The sequence below is a fragment of the Elaeis guineensis genome, chromosome 5 (genome assembly GCF_000442705.2).
Source record: "Elaeis guineensis isolate ETL-2024a chromosome 5, EG11, whole genome shotgun sequence".
Classification (NCBI taxonomy): Eukaryota; Viridiplantae; Streptophyta; class Magnoliopsida; order Arecales; family Arecaceae; genus Elaeis; species Elaeis guineensis.
In genome coordinates, this window is record NC_025997.2 from 128337616 (window position 1) to 128363512 (window position 25897).

The following is a 25897-nucleotide window of genomic DNA, read 5'->3' on the forward strand; positions in this document are numbered from 1 at the left end:
GATCCTCTCCACCCAGTTCAATCATTTCTCCGTCTCTAATATATTCTACCTCCTCGCTTCTCTCCTTTGGATCCACCAGTCTCATCCTCTCATGAAACGATTGAATCAAGTTCAGGATGAATGAAAACAAGTTGACCGAACGCTTGGTCACGAGCTTTGCTGGAGTGGAGGCGGCAACGGTGAGGCAGGGGACGTTGAGGGAGCACCTAATTAAGCTGGGGCATCAACTCTGAGCACCGCATCCCAAACAAGATCAACACCGTACCCCGTTGCTAGATCCTGTCTTAGTGACCGTAGGGCCACGTGGTCCTTGGTCACCTCCGAAGTCGTCGATGACCGGCTGTGGATGATCACCGCTGCCGCGCATGGCGTGATCGCCGTGATCACCGCTATGGAGCTCTCTCTCCTTTTCCTCTGGTCCCTTCGACCGCTTCCAGTGCCAGAGTGGAGATGGACTGACAATTTTTTATTTTTAAATATTCATGTGGCGAGCAATCATTGGCCCGACCCATAGCTGGACGGGAACCCGGGTAATAATTTCTGGAAAGAATTGGGATGGGTATAGAATAATGAATGAATGATAAACAACCCCTCTAATCTTAAAATAAATTAGAATAAAAATAAAAATCAATATGGTTATATTTTAAATTCTTAATAAAAATATGTTGCGTAATTACCTTTTGCAATCATTGTAAATTTTTTAATAAAATTAGAAACAAAAATTTTATTTTTATTTTTTAAAAATAAACAATGTCATCATCGTTATTGCTGGAAAGTTTGTTAAGGATATGAGGGGAGATGAAGCGAGAGAGAAAGTAAGGGAGACGAGGTGAGTTCAACAAAGAAAATATACTGTAAATTTAATGTTATCATTGGTCAGGTGGGAGAGGCCAACATGCTCATGGCGATAACATGCCCGTGCTCAAGACAAACACGAAAAGGTCATGAGAAAATGATGAGCGCGAGCTCTGAACCCACTTAAAAGAAGCAGAAGGAGTTTTTTTTTTTTTCTTTCATCTTTTTATAGTTAATAAAATTTATTGAAAAAAATACAAAGAGAATAACCAAATATATTACTACCTCGGCTGTGTTTTTGTTTAAAAAAAATGAGGAAAAAAAAAAACAAACGAGGTCTAAATAATTTTCGTGGTCCTATGAAAATTCGACACTTGGTTGGTCGTAGAAGATGCCATACGACTTCAATTCGTAGAAGCCCTAGCGTCCGATTGAAGCGAAATCACCGACAAGCCGCAACGCATCGCCCTCCATCGCCCAGGTACGAGGCCTACTCCCGTCTCCTCAAACCTTCCCAAATGCGCCACCTCCCATCCCAGCCCCTCCCTTCCCTTTATTTATTCCCACGCCAAACCCTCGCACATGCCCTCCAGTCCCGCATTCGCGGCGCCGAGGACAGCCAGGAATCCTGGTGCCCTAGCAAATCCAAGTATAGCCGAAGGAGGAGAATTTACGGTCGCGGCGCGGTTCGTGGGCGAAGGGGGTTGGTGGAGAATGGGGCTCGGATCTGGGCGCGGCCCCTTTGCGGGCGCGGGCGCAAGAAAACGAGGAGGGAGGACGGGAGACGGCAAGGTGGTGGGTGGTGGCGTTGGCGCGATCCAGCGGCACGGAGTGGGTACCCTCCACCAGTACCTGGGCGAGGAAGGAGCAGCAGAGATGGATGGGGGTTATAATCACCAGCAAAGTCCTCCCAAGTTGCTAACTTTGCCCACGGTTCTCACGCTCGGCCGGGTGGTTGCGGTTCCCGTTCTCGTGAGCAGTAGGTCTAATTTGATCTCTCTCTCTGAATGTCTCTCTCTCTCTGTGTTTCTATGGATGTATCTGAAATTTTTCTTGGAGAAAAAAAGAGTTGATCTTTGGGCTGTTTCGAGTATGCACGCGGAATCTTGGACGGTTGAACTGCACAAAGTTGCCAACTTGACTTGTTTTTCTATATGTGTTTTTCTTCTTGAAGAGATATTTCTATATTGTCTTATTGTTTTGGAATGCTTGGTGTTGTTATTTTGTTCTTAAGTGCCTGATCTTTTGCTGCCATGATTTTATCGCCTCGTTCTTTCATGATGTTAGAAAAAAATCCGGTTTTCATTTTCTCTGCGTTTGTGTTGATATATTTGGTGTTTGTAATGTCAGATTTTTTTTTTTTTTTTGGGGTTTGGGGGGGGGATCACAAGAGTCTGTGTGGCTCTTGGACGTGGTAAAGAAAAGAGATGGAATTTTGATATTTTGTGCTGCTATAAGGAAATATTTTGTTCATAGATCTCTTTCCATTTTATCTTTCTTCTTAGGCAACGATAAAATCTCCTTCCATTTTATGCTGATATAAGGAGTATTATGATCATAGATCTCCTTCCATTTTATGCTGCTATAAGGACTATTATGATCATAGATTTCCTTCTATTTATCTTTCTTCTTGGCCAACCATATAATCTAATTTTTGATGATGAGCAAAATGGCACGTAGGCTTTAGAAGGAAGGAGAGATGGTGAGAGTTGGAGAGATAGGAATAAACCTGCCTATGATCCGGAAGCCAATGAAGGGGGGGGGGGGGGGGAAGGAGCAGAATGTGCGAAGACAAGAGATGGTTTAATGTGTATTATTTGGAAATTGAAGGTATATACATGCCCTGGAAGAATGAGGTACTGATGATGTTCATCTCCTAATAGAGAAGCCAAGACCATAAGTAATGAGACATTATGTCAAAGCACTTTGCAAGAAACAAAGATGAGTCAATGAAACCCTAGTTAGTGTTCATTTCAATTGTTGCATTGTCAAAGCATTCTACAATTATGCTCTCATAAAACATACCATCCAACCATATTTTGGATTATGCGCTCAGCAAACCCCTTCCGACTGGCACACATACACAAAGTACTTGTTGATCACTCCACCATTTTGTACAAGCCTCCCAATGCATCATAAGTGTATTATAGAGAAGCCAAGACCATAAGTAATGAGACATTATGTCAAAGCACTTTGCAAGAAACAAAGATGAGTCAATGAAACCCTAGTTAGTGTTCATTTCAATTGTTGCATTGTCAAAGCATTCTACAATTATGCTCTCATAAAACATACCATCCAACCGTATTTTGGATTATGCACTCAGCAAAACCCTTCCCACTGGCACACATACACAAAGGACTTGTTGATCACTCCACCATTTTGTACAAGCCTCCCAATGCATCATAAGTGTATTATAGCCTTTCAATCCTGGCTGATGTTTATGCTTATGCATGTACATGCATGTGCACTCTCGCAATTTATATTTTATCGTTCTATTTTAGTAGATCCTATAAAGTACTTCCAGTGCTTGTGCTGTAGTTTTAAAACTGTATTATCGCCTTTGTTCCTGCCTTATGTTTATATATATGCATCTACATGCATGCATACTCTCCTAATCGATATTTTATAGTTCTATTTTAGTAGATCCAGTAAAGTGCTTCCCATGCATGTATTGTAGTTTTAGAACGCTAGAAAAAAGTGAAAACCTTGTGATCTTATTGCTTGTCACGTCCATTCTGTTTTGCTAATGTGATATAATAGAAATCATCTTTTCTTGCATATGCTGTGCTAAGGCAACTGTATTTTGGTATGAATCCCCTTTTTTTTTTTGTGAGTAAGTTCGATTGTTATGTTATTTTTAGAGTCTGCACATCTGCTGAGGCTAACATGTCATTTTTCTTCACTAGCTTATCACATGAATGGCTGGTGGGCAACAACTGCAACAACTATCATCTTTCTTGCTGCAGCATTCACAGACTGGCTAGATGGTTATATTGCACGAAAGGTGTGTGGTTTCTAACTCCTAGAGGGGCATATATCAATCATTGGCATACTTTAATGACATTATTTTGGTCTTTTCTATTTGTCAGATGAGGCTAGGAACGGCTTTTGGTGCTTTCTTGGATCCTGTAGCTGATAAGGTTTCCCTTTTCTTTTGAATATGTATATAATTATAGATATTATATTAGTTGGCCCTGCAATTTCTATTATTGCTATAGGTCAAATTTTTTATTTTACAATTTAAGAGTCTTATTCAAGCTTTTCAAATGTTTGATCACAGCTTATGGTTGCTGCCACATTAGTGTTATTGTGTACAAAACCTGTGGATATTGCTTTATTTGTTGATGTACCATGGCTTTTGACGGTACCATCAATCGCCATTATAGGTAGAGAGGTAGGCACCTGTCTTTTTTTTTCTATCAGTAGCAGTGTTGTATTCTTTTCAACTTATCATGAATTAATTTCAGCATTCATATTTCTCTTTCTAGATAACAATGTCAGCAGTTAGAGAGTGGGCTGCATCGCAAGGCAGTAGGGCCCTTGAGGTTGCTTTTCTGATTCTCTCCTTTGACTAATTGTCAATCCATTTATGGTGAGAATACTTCAAAATATGCTATTCAGTTAAAATTTTTTAATATTGCCCTGTGATGCCTCATGTCAGTCTGTTGCGGTCAGCAATCTGGGAAAATGGAAAACAGCAGCGCAAATGACTGCTCTAAGTATCCTTCTTGCTACCAGAGACCCAAGGTTCATCATTCTCTTTCTACAACACTAAATTTGGTCTATGATGTTAGCCATTGCATATTATATGTTTCAATGTATTCTATTATGTTGCCCTTTTTTTCTGCATTACCCAGTTTTATTCTGATACCCTTTATTCTTCTTCTTCTTCTTCTTTTAAATACATTGCACAGTCTAACAGGATCAGATGTTATTGTTTCTTCTGGCGTACTTCTGTTATATATATCCGCGGCTCTTTCTGTTTGGTCACTAATCATGTACATGAGCAAAATCTGGAGGATATTACTTCAGTAGTCATGTCTAATATTAAATGGATACTCTGGGATCTGATTAAAGAACAAGAGGGGCATGGATTCTGTTCCTTTACTTTTATGTTAGTTGATTCCTGAAATGGTAGGAACAAGCTTTCTTGTCCAGAGCTCATGGTTTGACTCACTAATTAGATACCACTTGTTTACATTTACATGGGACTGAATATTCTTCTTGGAGAAGGAACAATTTTTAGCCTTCACTGTGTACTGGCCGGGCATATCTGGAGTTTGACTTGGACAATAATTCCATCATCAGATTTCAAGAAGTATTTTGTTCCACTCATAAGTGGTGGCTTGCATCAGTTGCAAGAGGCACAGTTGTTTCATTTTATTTATAAAGGAATGCAGTTGGACATTTATAGATCGAGATTTAGCAAACTTCAGAGTGGTAGAGAAGCAGGAAAATCTGAATCAAATGTCATAAAGCAGGGAGATAGTCACATTAGTCTATGAGATCCATGTTGATAATATTAATACTGGTTTGAATTTGCACATGCTGATGCATTGTAAGCAGATGGTTTTATGGTAGATGACAATATGAATAGCAGATAGTCGACAATACTACATAACTCAATTGATCAAAGATTTGTAAGAGCATTTTCCAAAGTCTGGTCCGTTATTTCATACTTGCTTCCTGGTTTTAGTATTTCTGGATGAAGATATAATTCTCTGTTTTCATTTTGTGGTGGATATATCTCTGTCGAATTTGGCCAGAACACTATTTCTACATGTTTTGGACGGGAAAAGTTGTTTTATGAGGACTTGATTTCAGACTGCTAATGCAATATTTGTTCAGATTTTATAAAATTGTCATTTAAGGATCACATGTTTTTGTATGAAACTAATGATGGCGTGGTCTTGAATCGATCTCTAGCTTTGCAAAACCTGGCATCCTTTTGGACACACTACTGCTTCTGTTTCAGCATCCTCTTTTGTTCTGCAGCGTATCTGTTGAACTTTGGAGCAAAATTCTATGATTTTTAATAACGAGTATTTTACCATGTAGGTGCCTGTCATGTTCTGTCTACCTGGCCCTCATTGCTAGGACATTGTTTTTGAAAAAAGTATCACATCAAAAATATACCTGAAAGTCTTTTTTTTTTTTTCTTTAAACAAATTTTTTTCTTGTACTTATCCTTTGTTTTAAACTTTTATATATGAAGTAAAATCTTTTTATGACAATTTATTGCTTAAGATTGTTCAAATACGCTGGACATAGAAAGTGAAAAAGAAATGAGACAATTATCTCTGGAGACATCAAATTATAGCATATATGGTGAAATCAAACTAATCTTTTACAATGGGATGTCACCAGATCGCAAATGAACTATCATTGAACAACTTGGGCATGGTTTAACAATATTCTTGTCCTTGTTTTTCCCCCCAGTTATTTTCTCAGTTTAGAAACAAGTTGAGCTCAAGCCCCATTTTGAAGTTCAGCAACCAGGCAAGCTTATACAGTTCTTGACTCAAAACAAATAAATTAATAAATTGAATAAGTGAAAACGTTGGCTTTGCTTGATGGTGGACTCACAAGAGCTTTGCTTCACCCTGGTATATGCCAAACTTAAGGCAAGTTTGTAACTAAGCTTGGCTCAAGGCTTTTATAAAGTAAATGTCTGCTGCGTCAACTTTGCTTCTGGCTCTCATTCCTACTCTCCAATTTTCTTCGCTACTCACCACTTATAGTGCTATCAGGTTGGGTTCAGGTTTTACCAAACCCAAATCTGTACTGGATCCATTGAAAGATCAAATCAGGTTCTGGAGGTTCTGGTTTGCTTTTAGGTAATGAAAATATATATTAGTTTTGAGTCGGGTGGAGGTTGGGTCAAAAAAAATTCTCAATACATAAGACGCTCGCCACTGCAAGTCCAAGAAGGATCAGATTTAACCATATCATTTCATATGAGCTATTATATTTTGAAGAGTTAATCAGACTAAATCTTAAATTTATCAATAAAATATCCAATACATGATATAAAAATTAAATAATGAACAATAAGTACTTGATGATTGCTTAGACAATGACATGGACAAAATTTTTAAGAAGAAATTATTTTTTGTTTTTAATTAAAAAGTATACAAATTGTATATATTTATAAATATATAATAAAAGGGATATTTTGTGGGGGTTCGGATCGAGTCTAGGTTGGACATCGGGTTCGCGGGCCCCACTCACCAAACTCCTCGTCGGCGCTGGAAATCTCTGCTTCGGAACATCGTACCGCAGCGCCGAATCATTCTCCACCACTCTTACCCCATCAAACCCACCATTCGTTCGACCAAATGCCTCCCTCCAGATCCAGGGCCGACGACAAGATCCTCAGCTACGGCGATGTCGTCCTCCGAAGATCCGACCTCGACATCCTCCACGGTCCCTACTACATCAACGATCGCCTCATCGAGTTCTACTTCGCCCACCTCTCCCCACCCCACCCGGTCCTCCTCGTCCCGCCCTCCATCTCCTTCTGGCTCTCCAACTGCCCCGATCCAGTCTCCCTCTCCGAAGCCGTCACCCCTCTCGAACTCCCCCAAAGAGATCTGGTCCTTTTCACCGTCAACAATAACAGCGACGTGACGGCCGCCGATGGCGGGACGCACTGGAGTCTCCTGGTGTACTATAGAGCGACCAACGAGTTCGTGCACCACGATAGCAGCCAAGGGATGAACCGGTGGCATGCCGAGACGCTGTTTGAGGCGGTGAAGGGGTTCGTTGGAGATGGCGACGACGCTCGTTATGTCGAAGGCTTCACGCCGCAGCAGAACAATGGTTATGACTGCGGTTTGTATGTGATGACGATTGCGAGGGTGGTATGCGATTGGTTTCGGGAGGGCGAGCCGAATAACTATAGGGAGAGATGGTTTTCGGTGTTGGAAGAGGAGGTGGATGCCGCAACGGTGGCCGAGCTCAGAGGGGAGGTGTTGAGGCTTATTGTGGGTTGATGGAGAAAAGGTGAAAACTTTAATTGGTAAAGAGTTCGGTGATCTTCTTTCTTAGCCACTTCCAGTTTGCTTCCTGTTGTTGTACTTGTCGTTGTTGTTAAATTCTACACTTTGGCAACATTTTAGTACTTGATGAACATTGTTCTTCATGCAATAATTTTAAATTAGATGTGGCTTGCTAATTTACATTGATGGATTTATTTGGTGCTGTAATGCTCAATAATTTGCCTCTTTAGAGCATCTTTTTGTTGCGCCAATTTTGAGTTTGGACAGGGCTTAGCAGTCGATATGATCAAATTGACAAACTTCTTTCTCTGGTTTCTAGTTGTTTAAGAATGTTGAACAGATTGATTTGCTTTCTGCATTCTAGTGGATGGCAAACACCTTTTAACACTGGTATTTACCCAAGTTGTAATAGAGCTGGTGTGTCTCACTTGCTGAAATAGAAAATGATCAATTTGAAGGGCCGAAGCCTGCACCATGTAGAACCATGCGTGGATGACCAAGATGGATGTTGTTAAGTCGATGAACATGACATTGTACAGATGTTGACAGGAATGCTAACAGAGCATAACAGGAGTTTAAAAGGTTACTTAAAGAAAAGTGAACATGGATCATTATTAAAATTCTCGGGAGGATGTCGAAAAGGTAGAGAAAATATGGAGCATCTAGTTTATAACTTAAATTTGAATCTGCTTGATGGATGGGGAATTGATACATTATTAAACTTCCTTTTAGATTTGATGGGGATATGCTTCCTGTTAAGATCTTGTGAAAACATATTTGCATCTGCAGATGCAGTTTTTCTCCTTGCAGGTTTAGAAGCTCCTTTCCTTCCAACAATGATATTGCCATATTGGTTTTTGGTGAGCACTCAAAGGAAAATGGTCAAAATGTCACATGCCAACCATAAGTGATTGTGGTAGGTGGCAGGTGATAGCCGATTCTATTGGTGGACTATGGCATTCACTAGTTTTTATCAGCTAATGGTGCTTCCTCTCTTTGTCCAAGTAGAACACTATAACTCTATAACCCCATTTAGCTAATTCAGAATCAACTATATGAGCTTGAAATTTGTAATTTTGCAATATTTTGTTCTGTCGTGCTCCTTTTTTGTCTTTGCTGTTCATACAATGATTTTATTGTCAGACAGGGATGCTGAGGGCTTTCCATCTATTAAACTTTTTTAATTTCATGTGTATGAAAAGTTTTTGCCGCTCTTTCTTTCTTTTTGGGGTAGTCGAGAATGTTGCTTGCAGGTTTGGCAATGAATACATACTGTCACCCTTCATAAGGATTTCCCCCGCTTGCAGAGTCCTTTTAAAATTTGTGGTTGGTTTGCTAATTGTTGTCGGTAGTGGCTGATTCATTTCATTTAGTAAAAGTTGTGGCTCATAACTCAGAAAATTGCCTTGTAATTAACTCAGCTTAGTAACTGCTCTAGAATACCGGTGTTATTGTGTTGAAAATTAAAGGTCATTTTATGATGCATAAATGGCACTGTGTCTGAACCATGTATTCAAATGGTCATCAAAACAGACTTGAATAGTCTGTACTCTTAATTCATTCGAAAGCAGAAGCTGCAGATCAGACTATTAGATGTATGAATAAGTATGGATGAATTGTTAAAGTACATAATATATGGTATTTTTTTTAATAAGAATTGACTGTTTAAGTTAAAATTTAGCATTATGTGTTATTAAGTAGGTCTTTGGAACAGCTATTAGTTTATGTGACAAGCAATTCAGATTTTAAATAAGAAAACGGCCGGTCAACTATTGATTGTCATGTAGAACTGAAAAGCAAAAGCTATTATGCATGGTTTACCATAAAAAAAATGTTTATAACTTCTACAATGTTCTTACAATATCTTGCACCAAGAAAATGATCAGACTGTATACCTGATACCTTGCAACGAGAAAAGGATCAGACTGTATAATCTCTTAGGGAAAAGCCTGCAATGATATTTTTCATTCACTATACATGAAATCAAATTTCACACTGTTTAGCTTGATCAGGCGTTTGTGATCAACAGTCTTCACTGATAAATTCTTAGTATACTAAATGGGTCTTTGGCATATCGCTCCTTATGTTAGATCAGCAATGGCGGGCATGTCTGTCCCAGTCTATACCAGAGAGGAGAAATCCAGTAAGAATAAAATAGCACCTGGATGGTGGCAGTTTCGGAAGGTAAAAGCAACGATTAAAGGAGCTTTTATAGAGTAAAAAAGAAAGACATTTTTTGATGCTGTGTGTGATACCTCAAGCCTTTGAGTACAAGCCAAGGCTGGCGAGGCCCCATCATCACATGATGGCCCATTTCTATGACATGTTGTTCCCATCATACGGGCCAAGAGAAAAAGGTGAATGATAAAATTAAAAAGAAATGATGACAACCATCAATGTGATGAGGTAAGTGTGACTCCCATGAAATGCTGTTGAAGAATATCATCTTCATAACCGACTTGGTCTGATGTGAACTTTGTGGTGCTTTACCACCATAGTTTTTGATCGATATAGCATGACACTTTCTGAATGTAAGAAACAAAATACCTACACCAACTAATGCATTCTATAAATGCAGTAACTGTTTTAAAGATTATTATAATTTGGCATGGAAGCATTAAAATACCACTAGGCATTCAGGTGAATAAACCAGATGGTTATACTTGTCATCATGGCCATCAGCTGAGTCAAGATTAAAACATTCAGGCCTTGCCATGAGCCTAGAAGGCTATAGCTGAGATTTGTGCTTCAATGGCTTTGGTATTTTGACCGTTAGAACGCCGTCGCTAAAATTGAGCCGGGAGTATCAAGAATTAAAAAAGGGAACATAATCACTTTTTAATAGCCCGACTCCAACAACTCAAGTCTTTAACTAATCCCTTTTGACCTTTTTTTAAAAAAATATTTTTTGTGAATTACAAAGCCTGGGTTTCCCTTGATTTCTAGTTCTAAGTTTGCGGCGTATTCCTCTAGATCTCGATTTCTGGCCTCTCTACCCTTATAAATATGGAGACCAAACCCTCGACTAGAGCAGTGACCAAAGTTTCCTTTATATAACTGTGTAGTTTTCAAGGCTTTAACCACCCCTTGCTGGAAAAATTAAATGCGACTTGGAGGGATGGACGGGTTGGAGTTTCTCGGAGGAGAAAAGGGGGTCACAGGGACACAGAAAGGAGAGTGGTGGTGAGTTGATATGAGAGGAGAAATGATGGGAGAAGGAGAGGAGGATGATGGGTTAAGGACTGTGGATTGCTTGAGGGGGAGACTGCTTGCAGAGAGAGTGGCTTCCAAGGTTGCCAAGGCTGAGGTTGATCTCATGGCCAAAAAGGTCTGCAATACTTGCTCCCCACTTGCAAGACATTTTAGTGTCTGCCACTTCTTTGAGACATCACTGGCTTTTTGTTGTTGTTGTTGTTGTTGTTGTGGTTGTTTAACCGGTTTCAAACTTTGTCTTTCCTCAGCTGGCAGAGCTAGAAAAGCAACTGGATGTAGAGATCAAGAGCAGGAACAGAGCTGAGAAAAGGCTCGAGTTTGCATTGAAGAAGCTGGAATCCCTGAAGCTCCGGGATGTTCCAAGCCAACTGAGTCTTTCTGAAAGTTCCGCCAGCTCATCACCTGCACGCTTCTTGGGTTTCCGGAGATCCAAAGGATCGAAGCCCGATGACCGGCCACTGGATGCTGGACAATGTAACACAAGGGGAGAGGTAGAGACAGCGCAGGGGCTTTCGGGCTCAGAGGATCTTGGTGGAGATGTTTGTTCTGGCAATTCATCGGCTGATTTCCACCTTCAGCTGGTTTCACAAGAAGGGAGCTGGATTTCGGTTGGCACCATGCATTCTGATAGCAAGGGAGGAACTCATCACCAAGAGAATGGCAAATCATCTGGCAACCTTCACCTCCATGAGTTAATTATGGTTGATGTGAGGTATGTTTTATCTAAGAGACTTAGCATGTGGATAATATCTTTGACCATGAATGTGGCTTCTTCGTTCCATTATTTTCCCTCGTGCCTCATAATTCAAACCATTGCCATGAAAATTTTAAGGTAGGATTCGCTCTAGGATGTTGCAATATGTTAGATGAATCGCACACAAGATATGCAATTGATGTGGTCAGACTTTGTTTCATTGTCCTTCAAGTTGCATTATTTGTGGTAGTTGTTAATTAATATTTGATACCTGTTAACCCAAAAGGTACTATGACTTTCGCATTGTAACTCTGGAAGAGCTCTATCATCATCTCGATGATGCTGAAGCTAGACTTTATTGGGGAGAATGGAAATAGTGATCATTTGCTTAAAATTGGGTTGAATTTTGGATTTTTAGCAAAATTAGCTTCATTTGGCAAAAATTATATGTTTGAAGCATGCTTCAGGTAAAGGAAGACGAGAGAACTGAATTCATGATCAATGGATTACTTACACCAGTATATGCAAAATATAGTGTCAAAGTGATTGGCTGTACCTCTGTTTCCATCTTAAGTCCTTTAGTAGCCCTTTCATCAAAAAAAAGTCCTTTAATAGCCCACTGAGGGCTGCAATAGGAGCTTCATGCCTTCTCTTCTCAAACAATTAAAAAAAAAAAAAAAGATTTGGTGTTCTTGGTTCACTTCCAGTGCTTCTAAAGTTCTGGTGGCCCGATTGAGAGTTAAGGTTCTCTTTCAACTTCTAGTATTGTCATTGAGTTTCAATTCTCTATATATAGTTATTCTTAGACTATATAGGTTCTGTTTTGTCATGCTCGAACATCTACATCTTCTAAGAAAGCATAAGGTTACCTCTGCTTAGATAACCTGCTTTGGCATGCCAAAATGCATTAAGTAAAAGATTTTTCGGCCAGCTCTATGTGCCCTATCATCTCGTTAAAAGGTTCTCTTTTTTTTTGATAGAAAGGGATCATCTCGTTAAAAGTTTACCTTGGGTTCTTTGACAAGTAATGGGTTCATGGCATGTTGGTAATTTAGACTTGTTAAAAGTTGTAATGTCTTACTTGTCAAGAAGCTGGGTGGAAAAGATGTAAAGTGTCAGTTAGAGTTGTGTTTTTATTATTCACCACGAGTATCCATATGTCTTTCTATGATGCTATGAGTTGTAAGAAGAGATGCTGATGAGATTTTGTTGAGGAGATGGTCACAGTGAGGTATGGACAAAATAATTGCTGCAACCTACTTCCATTAGTGCATCTGGTCCCATGTACTGAGGCTTTTTTTTTTTTCCAGCTTCTTATGTGTTTTGTCTCATAATATGTTTCTTGCTCACAGCATTTTGTGGATTATCAAATCTCACAAAAATTTCTTTCCAATCTGCAACTTATGAAAATTTGCAAACCCAAAGTACATGATTGTTGTGCATGCACGAACATGCATTTCGCTGTCTTTTTGTAGTCAAGGGAGCTGAAACTAATTTCTTCTTGAGGAAGAACTGAAACTACCTGATATTCTAGTGACACCCACATTCTATTTTGGTGCTTTTCTAGCTTTTTGTCGGGCATTGCTTTGGTTCAGGAAATTAACTTTGTTTAGATATGTTGCGGCCAATCTCCTCGTCGTCTGATCGTCGAAAAATGAGCGCCTGCAAAAAAGGAAGTCCACACTGACCGGAGGCGGCTCCGGCGGAGACCCTCCGACGGTCAAGTCAGAGAGGAGACTGCGCAATAGTGAAATGAAGACAGAGAGCTCAATCGAGAGAGAGAGAGAGAGGAACGAGCCTATGGATTCAAAGTCGAGAAGTGGAGAGATCCTTTGCACTGTTGCCTTCCCCGGTTTATATAGTGGAGCACGGTATGGCGCCGTCATTAATGGCGCGGACAATTGAGGAATTGTCAACTCACTGTAGACTGTCAGAGTCGCCGTGAAAGTGTCATATCGCCGTGGGGCCATCAAATCACTAGGGTTGACAATGCCCTCGGCGGGACAATGCCCCTAGGTGGCCGTGCCGCATGTTGCTGTCAGAACTGACAAGCTCTGGCGGCTGTACGGCGATTGGAGGAGTCGACCGACCCTAGGTCGGTGGCCAGCTGAGAGGCGTCGGGCCCCTCTGTTGGTCGGCGAGTCTTACGTGAGTCGGCCATCAGACCTCTGGGTTCAGTTGGTCGGGAAAGGTACGTCCGACACATCCTCAGTCGATGATGGGCCGTTAATTGGCCGGTGATGGCGTCCGTCAGTCGGTCACTTCTGGCTGTCAGTCGGTCGGTCGGTCCCTCCGACCGTCAGTCGGTCGGTTGGTCCCTCCGCCTGTCGGTCGGTCGGTCCCTCCGGCCGTCAGTCGGTCGGTCGGCCCCTCCGGCCATCGGTCGGCCGGTCGGTCGGTCCCTCCGGCCATCGGTCGGTCGGTCGGTGGATATTCCCCAACAGTTGCCCCCTCCACTCCTGAGTCGGACGGTGAGCTGGCCGATGCCTTTATTTGGGCAGCAACACTGAGCGAAAAAGAGTGGATTCGTCGTATGCCAAATTTCGACCGTACCGCTGGTTGATACGATGTCAGACGTCTCATGAATGTCGAGCGATTCGCTGGCGTCAGACGTCTAGTCGGTGTCAGATGTCACGTCGGTGTCAGGTGTCATACGTCGGCGTCAGGTGTCAGACGTCACGTCTTGTCGTCGTCAGACGTCACGTCGGCGTCAGGAGGTCGGGTGCCGGATGATTCGGTGTCAGACGATCGGATATCCGGCGGCTTCTGGGGAATGCAGACCGTCGCTCAGCACCGATTCTGGGAGCGCGGGGCGCTGCCAGGCGTCCCATCGGAAACGCGAATCGGCGCGGGCGCTTTAATACGGAACCGCGGCCCCGTTTGCCACGTGTCGGAGGTGGTTGGGCTGGCGCCCCCCGCATTTAATATGGGCGGTGCGGCCGTCCCGGGATGGGCACGCCGAATCATCCGACCGAAGGAAGGGCCCAGAAGTCGCCACGTGTCGGACATCCGTGGGGCTTCGGTCGGCGCGGAGGCATCTCGGCCGTCGGACGGCCCTATATATATAGGACCATCCGGACCCAGGACTTCATCACTGACGTTTTGCTGCAGAAACTCTGTCCGGGCGATTTCTCAGTCGTCGCGGGCAGAGCCTTTCCTCCTGCTTCCAGAAGGGTTCATTGCCGGTTCGTGGTCTTCCCTTCCTCTTCTTCTTCTTCCTCTTTGCTTCTTCTTCCTCTTTGCTTCTTCTTCCCCTTCGCTTCTTCCTCTTCTTGTTCGGTTCTGGTGTCATGGTCGGAAATCCGACTCGGGGAGCCCGATCGGGAAATCCGACCGACGACTTCCGGTCGACTCCGAAAGTTGAGGTTTCCTCGCTTTCGGGGCCGAACGTTGATCGGCTTCGGGAGCAGTATCGCATCCTGGAGCAGTTTCAACTCTCCGCCCCAGAGGCCGGCGGTCGGGTCAACAACCCTCCGCCCGGCCAACTGGCGTTGTATGTCGAAGACCTTCGCGCGGGTCTTCGGCTTCCGATTTTGGAGTTCGTCCGGAATCTGCTGAATTATTACGGACTTTGTCCGGCGCAATTGGCGCCGAACTCTGTCCGACTGATAATCAGCTTCGCGTTGTTGTGTCAGCTTTTGCCGACCAACCCTCGTATTTCGCTCTTCCGGGTCTTTTTTGTGCTCCGACCCCACCCTAAGGCCCGAGGGTGGTGGCTCTTCAACCCCCGGAAGAGTCTTTCTTTCATCACTGGTCTTCCATCGTCCATCCATGGGTGGAAGAACCAGTTTTTCTTTGTATCATCTCCATCTCTTTGGGGCTTCCCTTCGCACTGGGGCGTGCCCCGAACTGAAGCAAATGACAACAGCCGGGTGGAGGCGGACGACCGGGAGGACTTCCACTGGCTCAAAGATATGTCGGTCCCGAAGCAGAGGGAGCTTGTTACCGAACAAGCTCTCTATGACGCCGGCTTGAGCTTGGTCCCCCGACTAGGTATCGCCCGATCCCCTGGTCCTCTTTTCATTCGGCCCTTTGGTGGCTCTTTGATTAACACTTCTGTCGGTGTCGCAGGGACACCTCCGAGAATGCGGCCGACCGACGTCGAGATTCGGCAATTTACAGCAAGGAAGAGGCCAGCATCGGGGGCAGGACCTTCGCGTCCTCCGAAGAAGCCTACTCCAGCGGCGCTGACCGTCGAAGCATCGGCGACCGATCAATCGGAGCCGGTCATAGCACTCGCGGCTCCGGTAGCGCATGCGGAGGAGAGGTCGGTGGAAGAAGCGGCCGAAGGAACATCGGCGGCCTCACCGGTGGCGGTGGAGCCGGATGACGTTCGGGAAATCGAACATCATCCGGCGGCGTCTGTGGCCGCAACGGGGGGTGCTGGTTCAACCTCGAGCATCCCCTTGCTGCCGGTTCCGTCGGTCGGGGCGACCGATCGAGGGAAGGCCCCGATGGACCCCACGGACGAAACAAGGTCGGGGAGTCGCACTGTGCCGCCCAGCGCACAGTTCCCCGAAGGGGCGTCGGCGTTGGCCGACCACAACCTGGCCAGGAGGTTGTGCCAGGGAATCCTCCTCCCTGCCGACGTGGAGGCGTTGAGGTCTCGGCAAGTGATCGAGATGCTGTCGTCGTTCTACCCGACCATGGTCGAGGTAAGCCTTGTTCCGCATCCTTTTTCCTTAGTATTTTCGTCACTTTGTTTTTCTAACGAAACACTTGTGTCGGCAGCTGATCTACACCATGTCGGAGCTTGAAGCCAGATACCGGAGGTTCGGGAACGTCCGGGCGGCTTGGAAGGAGAGGTCGGCGGCGGTCGAAGCCGACAAAGCAATGCTGGTCGACCACTTGAAGCAGTCGGCCGACCGGGAGGCCAAGTTGATAGATGAAGTCTCCCGGCTCGGGTCCGAGCTAAGGTCGGCCAAAAAAGAAGCCAAGCGCAAGGGCCGGACCGTGCATCATCTGCGGTGCGAGCGGGATGGCGTTGCCGCCGAACTTCAAGGCGAGCGTGAGCAGCTTCGGGTCAGCCTGGAGAGGCTCGCCAGAGCCGAGGAGGACTTGTTGATCGCCCAGGCCGACGCCGACATAGCGAAGGCAGAAGCAGAGTCGGCAAAGGACTCGCTCGGCCGGGCGGAAGAAGAAGCAAGGTCGGCGAAGGAGTCGGCCAGTCGGGCGGTGGAGGACTTCCGGGCCACCGACCAGTACCGGGAGGAGATGCTCGAGTCGGGCTTCGCGTCGTACCGGGTGGGGTACGAGGACGGTCGGGATGCGGTCCATGCCTCATACCCGGAGTTGGACATCAGTAGCATCGTCCCGTCGGGGGCCGAGGAGCAAGCCACCGAGGAGATGGCCGACCAGCCATCGGGAGGCGTCGCCGTAGCGGAGGAAGCCATCCCGGAGCATGTAGAGCCGACTGCCAGCCTCCCACCGACCGACGATTCTGCTTCGGCCGTCGACCCAGCGCCGATCACGGTCGACACACCGGTCATCCCCGATCTCCCGTCGGTCGAGGAGATCGACTCAGAAGGATGATCGGGCCTTGCCGACTTTGGTTTCTTTTGTCTTTTTCTTTTTTGGAATACTTGTAATCGGGCTTCGACCCGACTTTGTAAACTTTCTTTTGACTTTGAATGAAAACTTCCTTTACTTTTTCCTCTGCTCGGTCTTCTTCTTGTGTATTGTTGAATGTCTTCGTAAGTCGCTAACTCACATAGGTCGGTTAGGACGTTCGGCAACTCGTGCCGCCACGAAGGTAGAGTAAGTTCCGACTTTGGATCGGCCTTTGATAGTCAAGATCGTCAGTCGGACGCGTCTGTTGAGTCGGGAGCCGACCGACCGTGGTGAAGGTTTGGTAGTCGGGTCTCCTCTGACGCGTTCAGTCGAATGTCGTCCGGCGCATTCAGTCGAGGGAGCACCGATAAGTCAGACCCCGATACCCTTGTGTCGGGTATACTTACTGCGCCTCGCGATATACGGTGGTAAGCAAAATATCTTCCGACCGGCCGTAGCCCGGTCGGTGAGTCGTGAATGCGACTGAGGTCGCATTGTGCGATAGACGGTGGTAAGCCGAATATCCTTCGACCGGTCGTAGCTCGGTCGGGAGTCGCGACGTCGGTCGTGCAGGCATTTTGCCTTTCTTTGGTCGGGGCCCGATCGGCGTGTTAGCCGATGGTCTGGTCCGAAAGTTCGACCGTAGAAGGAGTGTCAACTCCCGTCAATATAGATGCATCGGCCCTCGTAAGAGTCCGATGTGTCGTCGAAGGTCGAAGGAGTGTAACTCCCGTCCATATGGATGCATCGGTCCTTGTAAGAGTCCGATGTATCGTCGACCGTCGAAGGAGTATCAACTTCCGTCAATATAAATATATCGGTCCTCGTAAGGGTCCGATGTATCGTCGACCGTCGAAGGAGTGTCAACTCCCGTAAATATAAATATATCGATCCTTGTAAAGGTCCGATGTATCGTCGACCGTCGAAGGAGTGTCGACTCCCGTTCATCTGGATGCATCGGTCCTTGTAAGAGTCCGATGCGCTACCGACGATAAGGTCGTCGGTTTCAGGCGGATACCAAGTCCAAGTCGGTATGTCGGGGCTTGGGCTTGGTGAGCGCCGATCGTTAGTCGAAGAGTTAAAACTCCGAGATTTCAAATCGGATTTGTATTCCAACTGGTCAAGTATAAAGTTCATTGGTAATACAACTTCAAGTTGTCGGCGTTCCAAGTTCGAAAAATGGGTTTCCCTTCAAGGGTCTCCAGTCGGTAGGCTCTCGGACCATAGGTGTCTGCTACCTTGTAGGGCCCTTCCCAATTTGGAGCCAACTTCCCTTGATCCAGGGGCTTCGAGACCTCTACTTTTCTCAGGACCAAGTCGCCAGGCCTGAAGAGCTTTGGCCTGACCTTGGCATTGTAATACCGAGCAACCTTCTGTCGGTACGAAGCCATGCGAATTTGAGCCTCGTCTCGTAGTTCGGAGAGGAGGTCTAGGTCGGCCCTCCGACACTCGGAGTTGTCTGATTCTTGATACCGCTCGACCCTTGAAGACGGCAGTCCAATCTCGAGCGGGATCATTGCCTCCGTTCCATAGGCCAAGCTGAAAGGCGACTCTCCGATCGGAACGCGGGGGGTCGTTCGGTAAGCCCACAGAACGGAGCCTAGCTCGTCGACCCAGAGGCCTTTGGCTTCATTTAGTCGGGTCTTGAGTCCGTGGAGTAAGGTCCGGTTGGTCACCTCGACTTCGCCGTTGGACTGTGGGTGCCCGACTGAAGTCAGTCGGTACGTGATGTGGAACCTGGTGCAGAAGTCTCGGAAGTTTTGGTTCTCGAATTGCCGCCCATTGTCGGTGATGATAGTATGCGGCAACCCGAACCTGAAGATGATGGATTTTTGGATAAAGTCCTCCATCTTTCGCTCGGTGATCTGCGCCAAGGGTTCGGCCTCCACCCACTTGGTGAAGTAGTCGATGGCGACAACTATGAACTTTCTTTGACCCGATGCTGGAGGAAAAGGGTCGAGAATATCGACCCCCCACTGAGTGAAGGGCCATGGAGCAACAATAGGAGCAATTTGGCTGGCTGGTTGGTGTTGAATGTTGGCGTACTTCTGACAAGGTTCGCACCTCCGGACCAACTCGACCGCGTCCTTCCTCATGGTAGGCCAATAGTAACCCTATCGCAGGACTTTGTAGGCCAGGGACTTGCCCCCCAAGTGATTCCCGCAAATTCCTTCGTGCACCTCTCGGAGAGCGTAGTCGGCGTCGGTTGGTCCCAAGCACCTTAGCAAGGGGAGGGAGAACGACCTTTTGTAGAGTCGGCCGTCCATGATCACATATTGGGAGGCCGACCATCGGAGCCGCTTGGCCTCCGCGGGATCCTCGGGGCCGATCCCGACGGTCAGATACCGAACGATCGGGTCCATCCAACTTGGTTCGACCGTTAGCTGCTGTACTTCTTCGACCCGATCGATGCTCGGCTGCTCGAGGTTCTCCACGAACGTCCGACCCAAAGAGTCGAAGGCCGAAGTCGCCAGTCTGGAGAGTGCATCGGCACGGGCGTTCTCCGACCTAGGGATGTGGAAAATTTCAAAATACCTGAGGCGTGCTACGAGGTCCTTCACTTTCTGAAGGTATTTGACCATGGTCGGATCTCGTGCCTCGAATTCGCCCTTGACCTGTCCCACGATCAGCTGAGAGTCGGAGAATGCCCGGAGGCTGTCGACGCCCAGTTCCCTCGCCATCCTCAAGCCAGCGAGGAGTGCTTCGTACCCGGCTTGGTTGTTGGAGGCCTTGAAGTCGAATCGGAGGGCGTACTCGGTGACCACCCCATCTGAATTCGTGAGCAGGAGCCCGGCCCCGCTCCCCTGAGTGTTTGAAGCCCCGTCGATGTGCAGTACCCAGGTGGAGACCGGATCTGGCTCGGAGACCGCGTCTCGTCCCGGGTCTTCAGCTCCCGACCCTTGGTCGGTTGTCGGGCACTCGGCGATGAAGTCGGCCAAGACCTGAGCCTTCAAGGCGGGCCGCGGTCGGTACTGAATGTCGAACTCGCTGAGCTTCATCGCCTACTTTGCCAGTCGTCCAGATGTATCCGGTCGGTGCAATATCGCCCTCAGGGGCTGGTTGGTGAGCACCACTATGGCATGAGCCTGAAAGTATGGACGGAGTCGTTGCGCGGAGACGGTCAGGGTGAAAATCATCTTTTCCATCTCTGAATATCTGACTTCGGCGCCGTGGAGCACCTTGCTGATGTAGTAGATAGGCTGATGGGTTCGATTCTCATTTTCTCGGACAAGCACCGAACTGATCGCCTCAGAAGATGTGGCCAAGTAGAGATACAAGGTCTCCCCGACCTGCGGCTTTACGGGCAGCGGCGGGGAAGCCAAGTACTTCTTCAGGTCTTCGAAGGCCCGTTGGCACTCATCCGACCAAGAAAAACTATTTGCCTGGCGCAAAGTTTTGAAAAACGGAAGGCACCTTTCAGCTGATCGAGAAATGAATCGGCTAAGAGCGACGATTTTTTCGTTCAGCTGTTGGACCTCCTTCTTGGTGTTCGGATGACGCATGTCGAGGATTGCCTTTATTTTCTCAGGGTTGGCCTCAATCCCTCTCTGAGAAATGAGGAATCCGAGGAACTTCCCTGAGGTCACCCCAAAAGCGCACTTGGTCGGGTTGAGCTTCATTCGGTGTTGTCGTAGGGTGTGGAAGGTCTCTTCGAGATCCCGAACATGATCCGGGATCTGCGCACTTTTCACCAGCATGTCATCCACGTACACCTCCATGTTGCGCCCGATCTGGTCTTTAAAGACCTTATTGACAAGTCGCTGGTAGGTGGCACCGGCGTTCTTCAGTCCGAAGGGCATCACCCGATAACAGTAGAGGCCCTTGGGAGTCACGAAGGCGGTATGCTCCTTGTCTTCAGGCGCCATCCGGATCTGGTTGTATCCGACGAAGGCGTCCATGAAGCTGAGCAGTCGAAATCCGGACGTCGCGTCCACCAGCTGGTCGATCTTTGGAAATGGAAAGCTATCCTTTGGGCAGGCTCGGTTCAAGTCGGTATAGTCGATGCAAATCTTCCACTTCCCGTTGGCTTTTTTGACCATGACAACATTGGCGAGCCAATCGGGATACGTGGATTCTCGGATGAAGCCCGCTTCGAGTAGCTTGTCCACTTCTTCGTCGATGGCCCTCTGTCTCTCTGGAGCGAAGGACCTTTTCTTCTGCTTCACCGACCTCATCGTCGGGTCGATGTTGAGTCGGTGGGTTATCGTCTCTGGGGGGATGCCCGACATATCGGCTGCCGACCAAGCAAATATGTCGGCATTGGCCGTCAGCAGCTCCGTCAGTCGTCGTCGTTCGGGGTCGGGCAGTTGAGACCCGACCCATACCTTCCGATCAGGATTCTCCGCTATCGGGATCGCCACGAGCTGCTCGGCCGGCAATCCCCGTTCTTCCTCCTCCCGTTGGTCCAGCTTGTCGATCGTCAGGGAGCCCTTCAACTCGTCGTTTTGAGCGGAGATCTGGAAGCATCGTCGGACGAGCTGTTGATCCCCACGCATCTCCCCGACCCCATTTTTGGTCGGGAACCGAATGAAGAGATGGTACATCGAGACGACTGCCTTGAGGGCGTTCAGTCCGGGTCGTCCAAGTATGGCGTTGTAGGCCGAAGGCACTTGGACGACCACAAAAGTTAAGTGGATCGTGCTTTATCGTGGTTCGGTGCCGGCCGTCACAGGCAGGATAATTTCTCCTTCCGTCATGACAGCGTCCCTGGCAAAGCCGATCAAGGGCATAGAGACCCTCTTAAGTCGGTCGGTTGACAGTTACATCCGGGAGAAGGTCGAGTAAAACAAAACATTGGTCGAACTTTCATTATCAACAAAAATTCTTTTTACATCATAATTTGCTATTGTTGCCGAAACAACAACAGCATCGTCGTGGGGAGTTTGGATGCCCCGAACGTCTTCCTCCGTAAAAGTGATTACGTCGTCCGGGCGCGGCTTTTTCGTCGGCTCCCCTCCCGCAGACGTCCTCGGGCCCAGCCGCTTGGAGATCATATTGATGACTCCGGCCGTCGGCTGATTAGTCGCCGCTTCTTCAGTCGGTCGGGGTCGTCGATCGGCAACTGGTTGGGTCGGCGGGTTCTTCCGAAATTTGCCGAGATACCCCCGGCGGATGAGGGCTTCAATCTTATCCTTAAGCTGGATGCACTGCTCGGTGTTGTGGCCGTGGCCTCGGTGAAATCGGCAGTACTTCCGACGGTCGAGGCCTTTTGCCTTCAAAGGCGGGGGCCGTCGCAGGTATTCTTCCCCCTCGATCTCCATTAGAATTTGCGCACGAGGAGCGGAGAGAGGAGTGTAGGAGTCATACCTGGGGCGTGTCGGCCTTGGAGTCTACTGCCGGGGTGACTTTTGGATTCGTCGGGGTGGCGAGACCCGACTATCAGTCGGGGGCCTGCTGGGTTCGGCGGGTTCCCGACCCTTCCTCCGCTTCTCCTTCGGGCCTCTGGGGTCGGCCAAGCATCGGTCGGAAGCTCCTTCATCCGCGCGCATGTACTTATATACGCGCTCTAGTAGCTCGGCGTACGTTCGGGGGAGGATCTTGTCCAGAGAGTAGGTGAATCGGGACGCCGTCAGCCCCCGTTTCATGGCTGAGATAGCCATGTCTTCGTTGAGGTCCCGGACCTCAAGCGTGGCCGTGTTGAATCGCGCCACGAAGTGTCGGAGCGTCTCATTCTCTCCCTGTTTGAGGGAGAAAAGACTATCCGACGTTCGCGGCGGCTTCCGGCTGGTGCTGAAGTGGGCCATGAAGGAGTGCTCAAGCTGTCCGAAGGAGTGGATACTTCCCGATCGAAGATCGGAGTACCAGGCCCTGGCAGCCTTGCGGAGTGTGGCGGGGAAGCCGATACAAAAAAGAGCGTCGGTTGCCCCTTGGATCGTCATGAGAGCTTTGTAGCTCTCAAGGTGGTCGATCGGGTCGGTGGAGCCGTCGTATGGCTCCACGTGCGGCATCTTGAACCGACTGGGAATCGGTTCGTCAAGAACTAGTCGGGAGAGAGGTTGGGCGGTTTGGAAGTCGACGTCGTTCGAAGACTTCTGGCCGTCCACCTGCAACTGCGTAAGCCGACGATCGATTTTCTTGAACCTGCGCTCGTAGTTGTCCGTCCGTCGGTGCTGGGAAACCCCAGGAGTGGAGTCTCCAGAAGATTCTGACAGGGAGGCGGACGGTGTTCGTGGTCGCTTCTCCTTCCTCGCCCGTTCCAACAGGGAAGGAGAGGGCTGCTGGGACCGTCGGTCATCGCGCCATGGCCGTCCCTCCTCCTCTCCGTGGGAGCGCTGTTGAGGGCGCTCGCGCGGAGGCGACGGGGATCGGCGTGGACGTCGGCGGCTGCTCCTGGAGGGCATCGGATGGACCGTCGGTTATTGCTGGAGGCTCTTGACCGCGTCCGTCAGTACGGTCATCTGCCGTACGATGGCCGCGATCTGCGCCTCCGTGGTCACCGCGGGGTGTGGAGAGCTGGGCTCCGCCGCTGAGGGTGGCGGGGAGGCCTCTTCCCGGCGGAAAGAGCGCCTCACCGACCCGGTGATCCTCGATCGCTGGGCTCTTATCTTTGTCATCGTTTCCCCTACCTGGCGTGCCAATCTGTTGCGGCCAATCCCCTCGTCGCCTGATCGTCGGGAAACGAGCGCCTGCAAAAAAGGAAGTCCACACTGACCGGAGGCGGCTCCGGCGGGGACCCTCCGACGGTCAAGTCAGAGAGGAGACTGGGCAACAGTGAAATGAAGACAGAGAGCTCAATCGAGAGAGAGAGAGGAGCGAGCCTGTGGATTCAAAGTCGAGAAGTGGAGAGATCCTTTGCACTGTTGCCTTCCCCAGTTTATATAGTGGAGCACGGTATGGCGCCGTCATTAATGGCGCGAACAATTGAGGAATTGTCAACTCACTGTAGACTGTCAGAGTCGCCGTGAAAGTGTCATATCACCGTGGGGCCGTCAAATCACTAGGGTTGACAATGCCCTCGACGGGACAATGCCCCTAGGTGGCCGTGCCGCATGTTGCTGTCAGAACTGACAAGCTCTGGCGGCTGTACGGCGATTGGAAGAGTCGACCGACCCTAGGTCGGTGGCCAGCTGAGAGGCGTCGGGCCCCTCTGTTGGTCGGCGAGTCTTACGTGAGTCGGCCATCAGACCTTCGGGTTCAGTTGGTCGGGAAAGGTACGTCCGACACATCCTCAGTCGGTGATGGGCCTTTAATTGACCTGTGATGGCGTTCGTCAGTCGGTCGCTTCTGGCTGTCAGTCGGTCGGTCGGTCCCTCCGGCCGTCAGTCGGTCGGTCGGTCCCTCCGCCTGTCGGTCGGTCCCTCCGGCCGTCAGTCGGTCGGTCGGCCCCTCCGACCATCGGTCGGCCGGTCGGTCGGTCCCTCCGGCCATCGGTCGGTCGGTCGGTGGGTATTCCCCAACAAGATATATCTTTGAGAGACCATCTTGGTTATGGTTTTCTAGGACTATCTTGGTCATCTGATTCTGATTTAGTGATGTATTGTGCAACCAAAAGTAGTCCCAATCAAAATTTCTTGAGACTCAATGACATATATACCATCAAGTTTATGAATACTTGCTAAAGATTGTGTAAATAAAAAATAAAAAAGGAAAAACTGTAGCCTATATAGCAATATTAAATAAACGTACTAGCTACCTGCAATAGAGCAAGCATCTTCAATGATCGCAATAAAATTTAAGAAACGGAAAGTATTCTTCAATCTCATTAGACTACACCGTGCATGTTACTATTTTAAAGCACAGTGATACTGACCTCTCACAAAGTAAATTGACACTGCTTAGTTTTTCTCACCTGTTTTAGTGAAATTCTTACTTTGTAAGTGATTGATTTCGGCAGTATACGAAAGAAAAACTCCAGTTTAACCCCTCCCTCTCTCTCTCTCTCTCTCACGTTTATTCATTTTTTGGGGTTTCTTTTGACATAAACTCATCAAGCTAACTGCTCTGCAACATCAATTAGCAGTGAAGAACGCCATGGTGCAGTGACTCAGACTGAATCTGTGGAGAATTCACTAGCTTTGGTTCCTGTAAGCATGTGGCCCAGTTCAAGAGACAGCAAAATGTCGGTCGGCAATGACGTGGAGAAAGTTCTTGCTTCCCTCAGACATGTCAAGGAGCAATTGCAGAACTCAATCAGGAGAATACCTGCTGATAGCCTCCCCATGGAGTTGTATGGTTAGTGAAACCACATGCCCATGGGATACTTTGCAATGCCGCAGGTGCCAGTAGACATGTAGAGAGTGATGGAACAACCATATTAGCGGTTCCAGAAAAGGCTTTGTTTTGTTCGGTGTGCTCTATTTGTTGATGTAATAATTAAACAATATAATTTATCATCCAACTTCTCATGTAAATTTCTCAGTATGCGGCTCATATAATTTTCTTAAGCTTCATAATGTGAACTAGTTCCTGTGTCCTCAAATGGAAAAATTTTTCGGTGTGGCATTGGATTGCTGCACCCAATCCAAATTCCAATAATGAAAGTGTGTGTAGTCCATCTTTTTGAATAACAAAAATTATTGTTTACCCAAAAAAAAAAATAACAAAAAATATTCAATAATGAGAATTTGTGAAGTGAAATTAATTGAGATTTTAAAAAGATAATGGGTGGAAGCATACAGGATGATTAAAGTTTAAGATTGAAAAT

The 25897-nt window shown here is 47.4% G+C and overlaps 2 protein-coding genes across 7 annotated transcripts; both read left to right on the top strand.

The window, feature by feature from the left end:
* The first annotated feature begins 1224 nt into the window (after positions 1-1224).
* LOC105045778 (CDP-diacylglycerol--glycerol-3-phosphate 3-phosphatidyltransferase 2) lies at positions 1225-8346 on the top strand. 5 transcript variants are annotated; one of them, XM_029264808.2, is made up of 7 exons: positions 1225-1774; positions 3702-3799; positions 3885-3935; positions 4076-4189; positions 4284-4340; positions 4457-4542; positions 5854-6989. In XM_029264808.2, exons 1-7 carry the CDS (start codon positions 1378-1380, stop codon positions 5933-5935), a joined length of 885 nt encoding a protein of 294 aa, XP_029120641.1. In that variant the 5' UTR covers positions 1225-1377; the 3' UTR covers positions 5936-6989. The 5 variants fall into 5 exon arrangements, with proteins under 5 accessions (XP_029120641.1, XP_029120643.1, XP_073114612.1 ...); XM_029264810.2 differs by lacking the exon at positions 5854-6989 and adding an exon at positions 8209-8346 and having other exon boundaries at positions 1226-1774; XM_073258511.1 differs by lacking the exon at positions 5854-6989 and adding an exon at positions 6996-7976 and having other exon boundaries at positions 1226-1774.
* Positions 8347-9515: 1169 nt separating this feature from the next.
* LOC105045775 (uncharacterized) lies at positions 9516-25604 on the top strand. 2 transcript variants are annotated; one of them, XM_073258513.1, is made up of 3 exons: positions 9516-11124; positions 11258-11721; positions 25214-25604. In XM_073258513.1, the coding sequence occupies exons 1-3, from the start codon at positions 10990-10992 to the stop codon at positions 25428-25430; spliced, it is 816 nt and encodes a 271-aa protein (XP_073114614.1). In that variant the 5' UTR covers positions 9516-10989; the 3' UTR covers positions 25431-25604. The 2 variants fall into 2 exon arrangements, with proteins under 2 accessions (XP_073114614.1, XP_019705946.1); XM_019850387.3 differs by having other exon boundaries at positions 9573-11124; positions 25211-25604.
* The last annotated feature ends 293 nt before the right edge of the window (positions 25605-25897 follow it).

Coding starts and splice junctions, on each gene's coding strand:
- LOC105045778 (XM_073258511.1), top strand. CDS start 1,378: ATGCCCTCCAGTCCCGCATTCGCGGCGCCGAGGACAGCCAGGAATCCT. Junction 3,800..3,884: donor ATGGTTATATTGCACGAAAG/GTGTGTGGTTTC, acceptor TCTATTTGTCAG/ATGAGGCTAGGAACGGCTTT. Junction 3,936..4,075: donor TGGATCCTGTAGCTGATAAG/GTTTCCCTTTTC, acceptor GTTTGATCACAG/CTTATGGTTGCTGCCACATT.
- LOC105045775 (XM_019850387.3), top strand. CDS start 10,990: ATGAGAGGAGAAATGATGGGAGAAGGAGAGGAGGATGATGGGTTAAGG. Junction 11,125..11,257: donor TTGATCTCATGGCCAAAAAG/GTCTGCAATACT, acceptor GTCTTTCCTCAG/CTGGCAGAGCTAGAAAAGCA. Junction 11,722..25,210: donor TTAATTATGGTTGATGTGAG/GTATGTTTTATC, acceptor AACATCAATTAG/CAGTGAAGAACGCCATGGTG.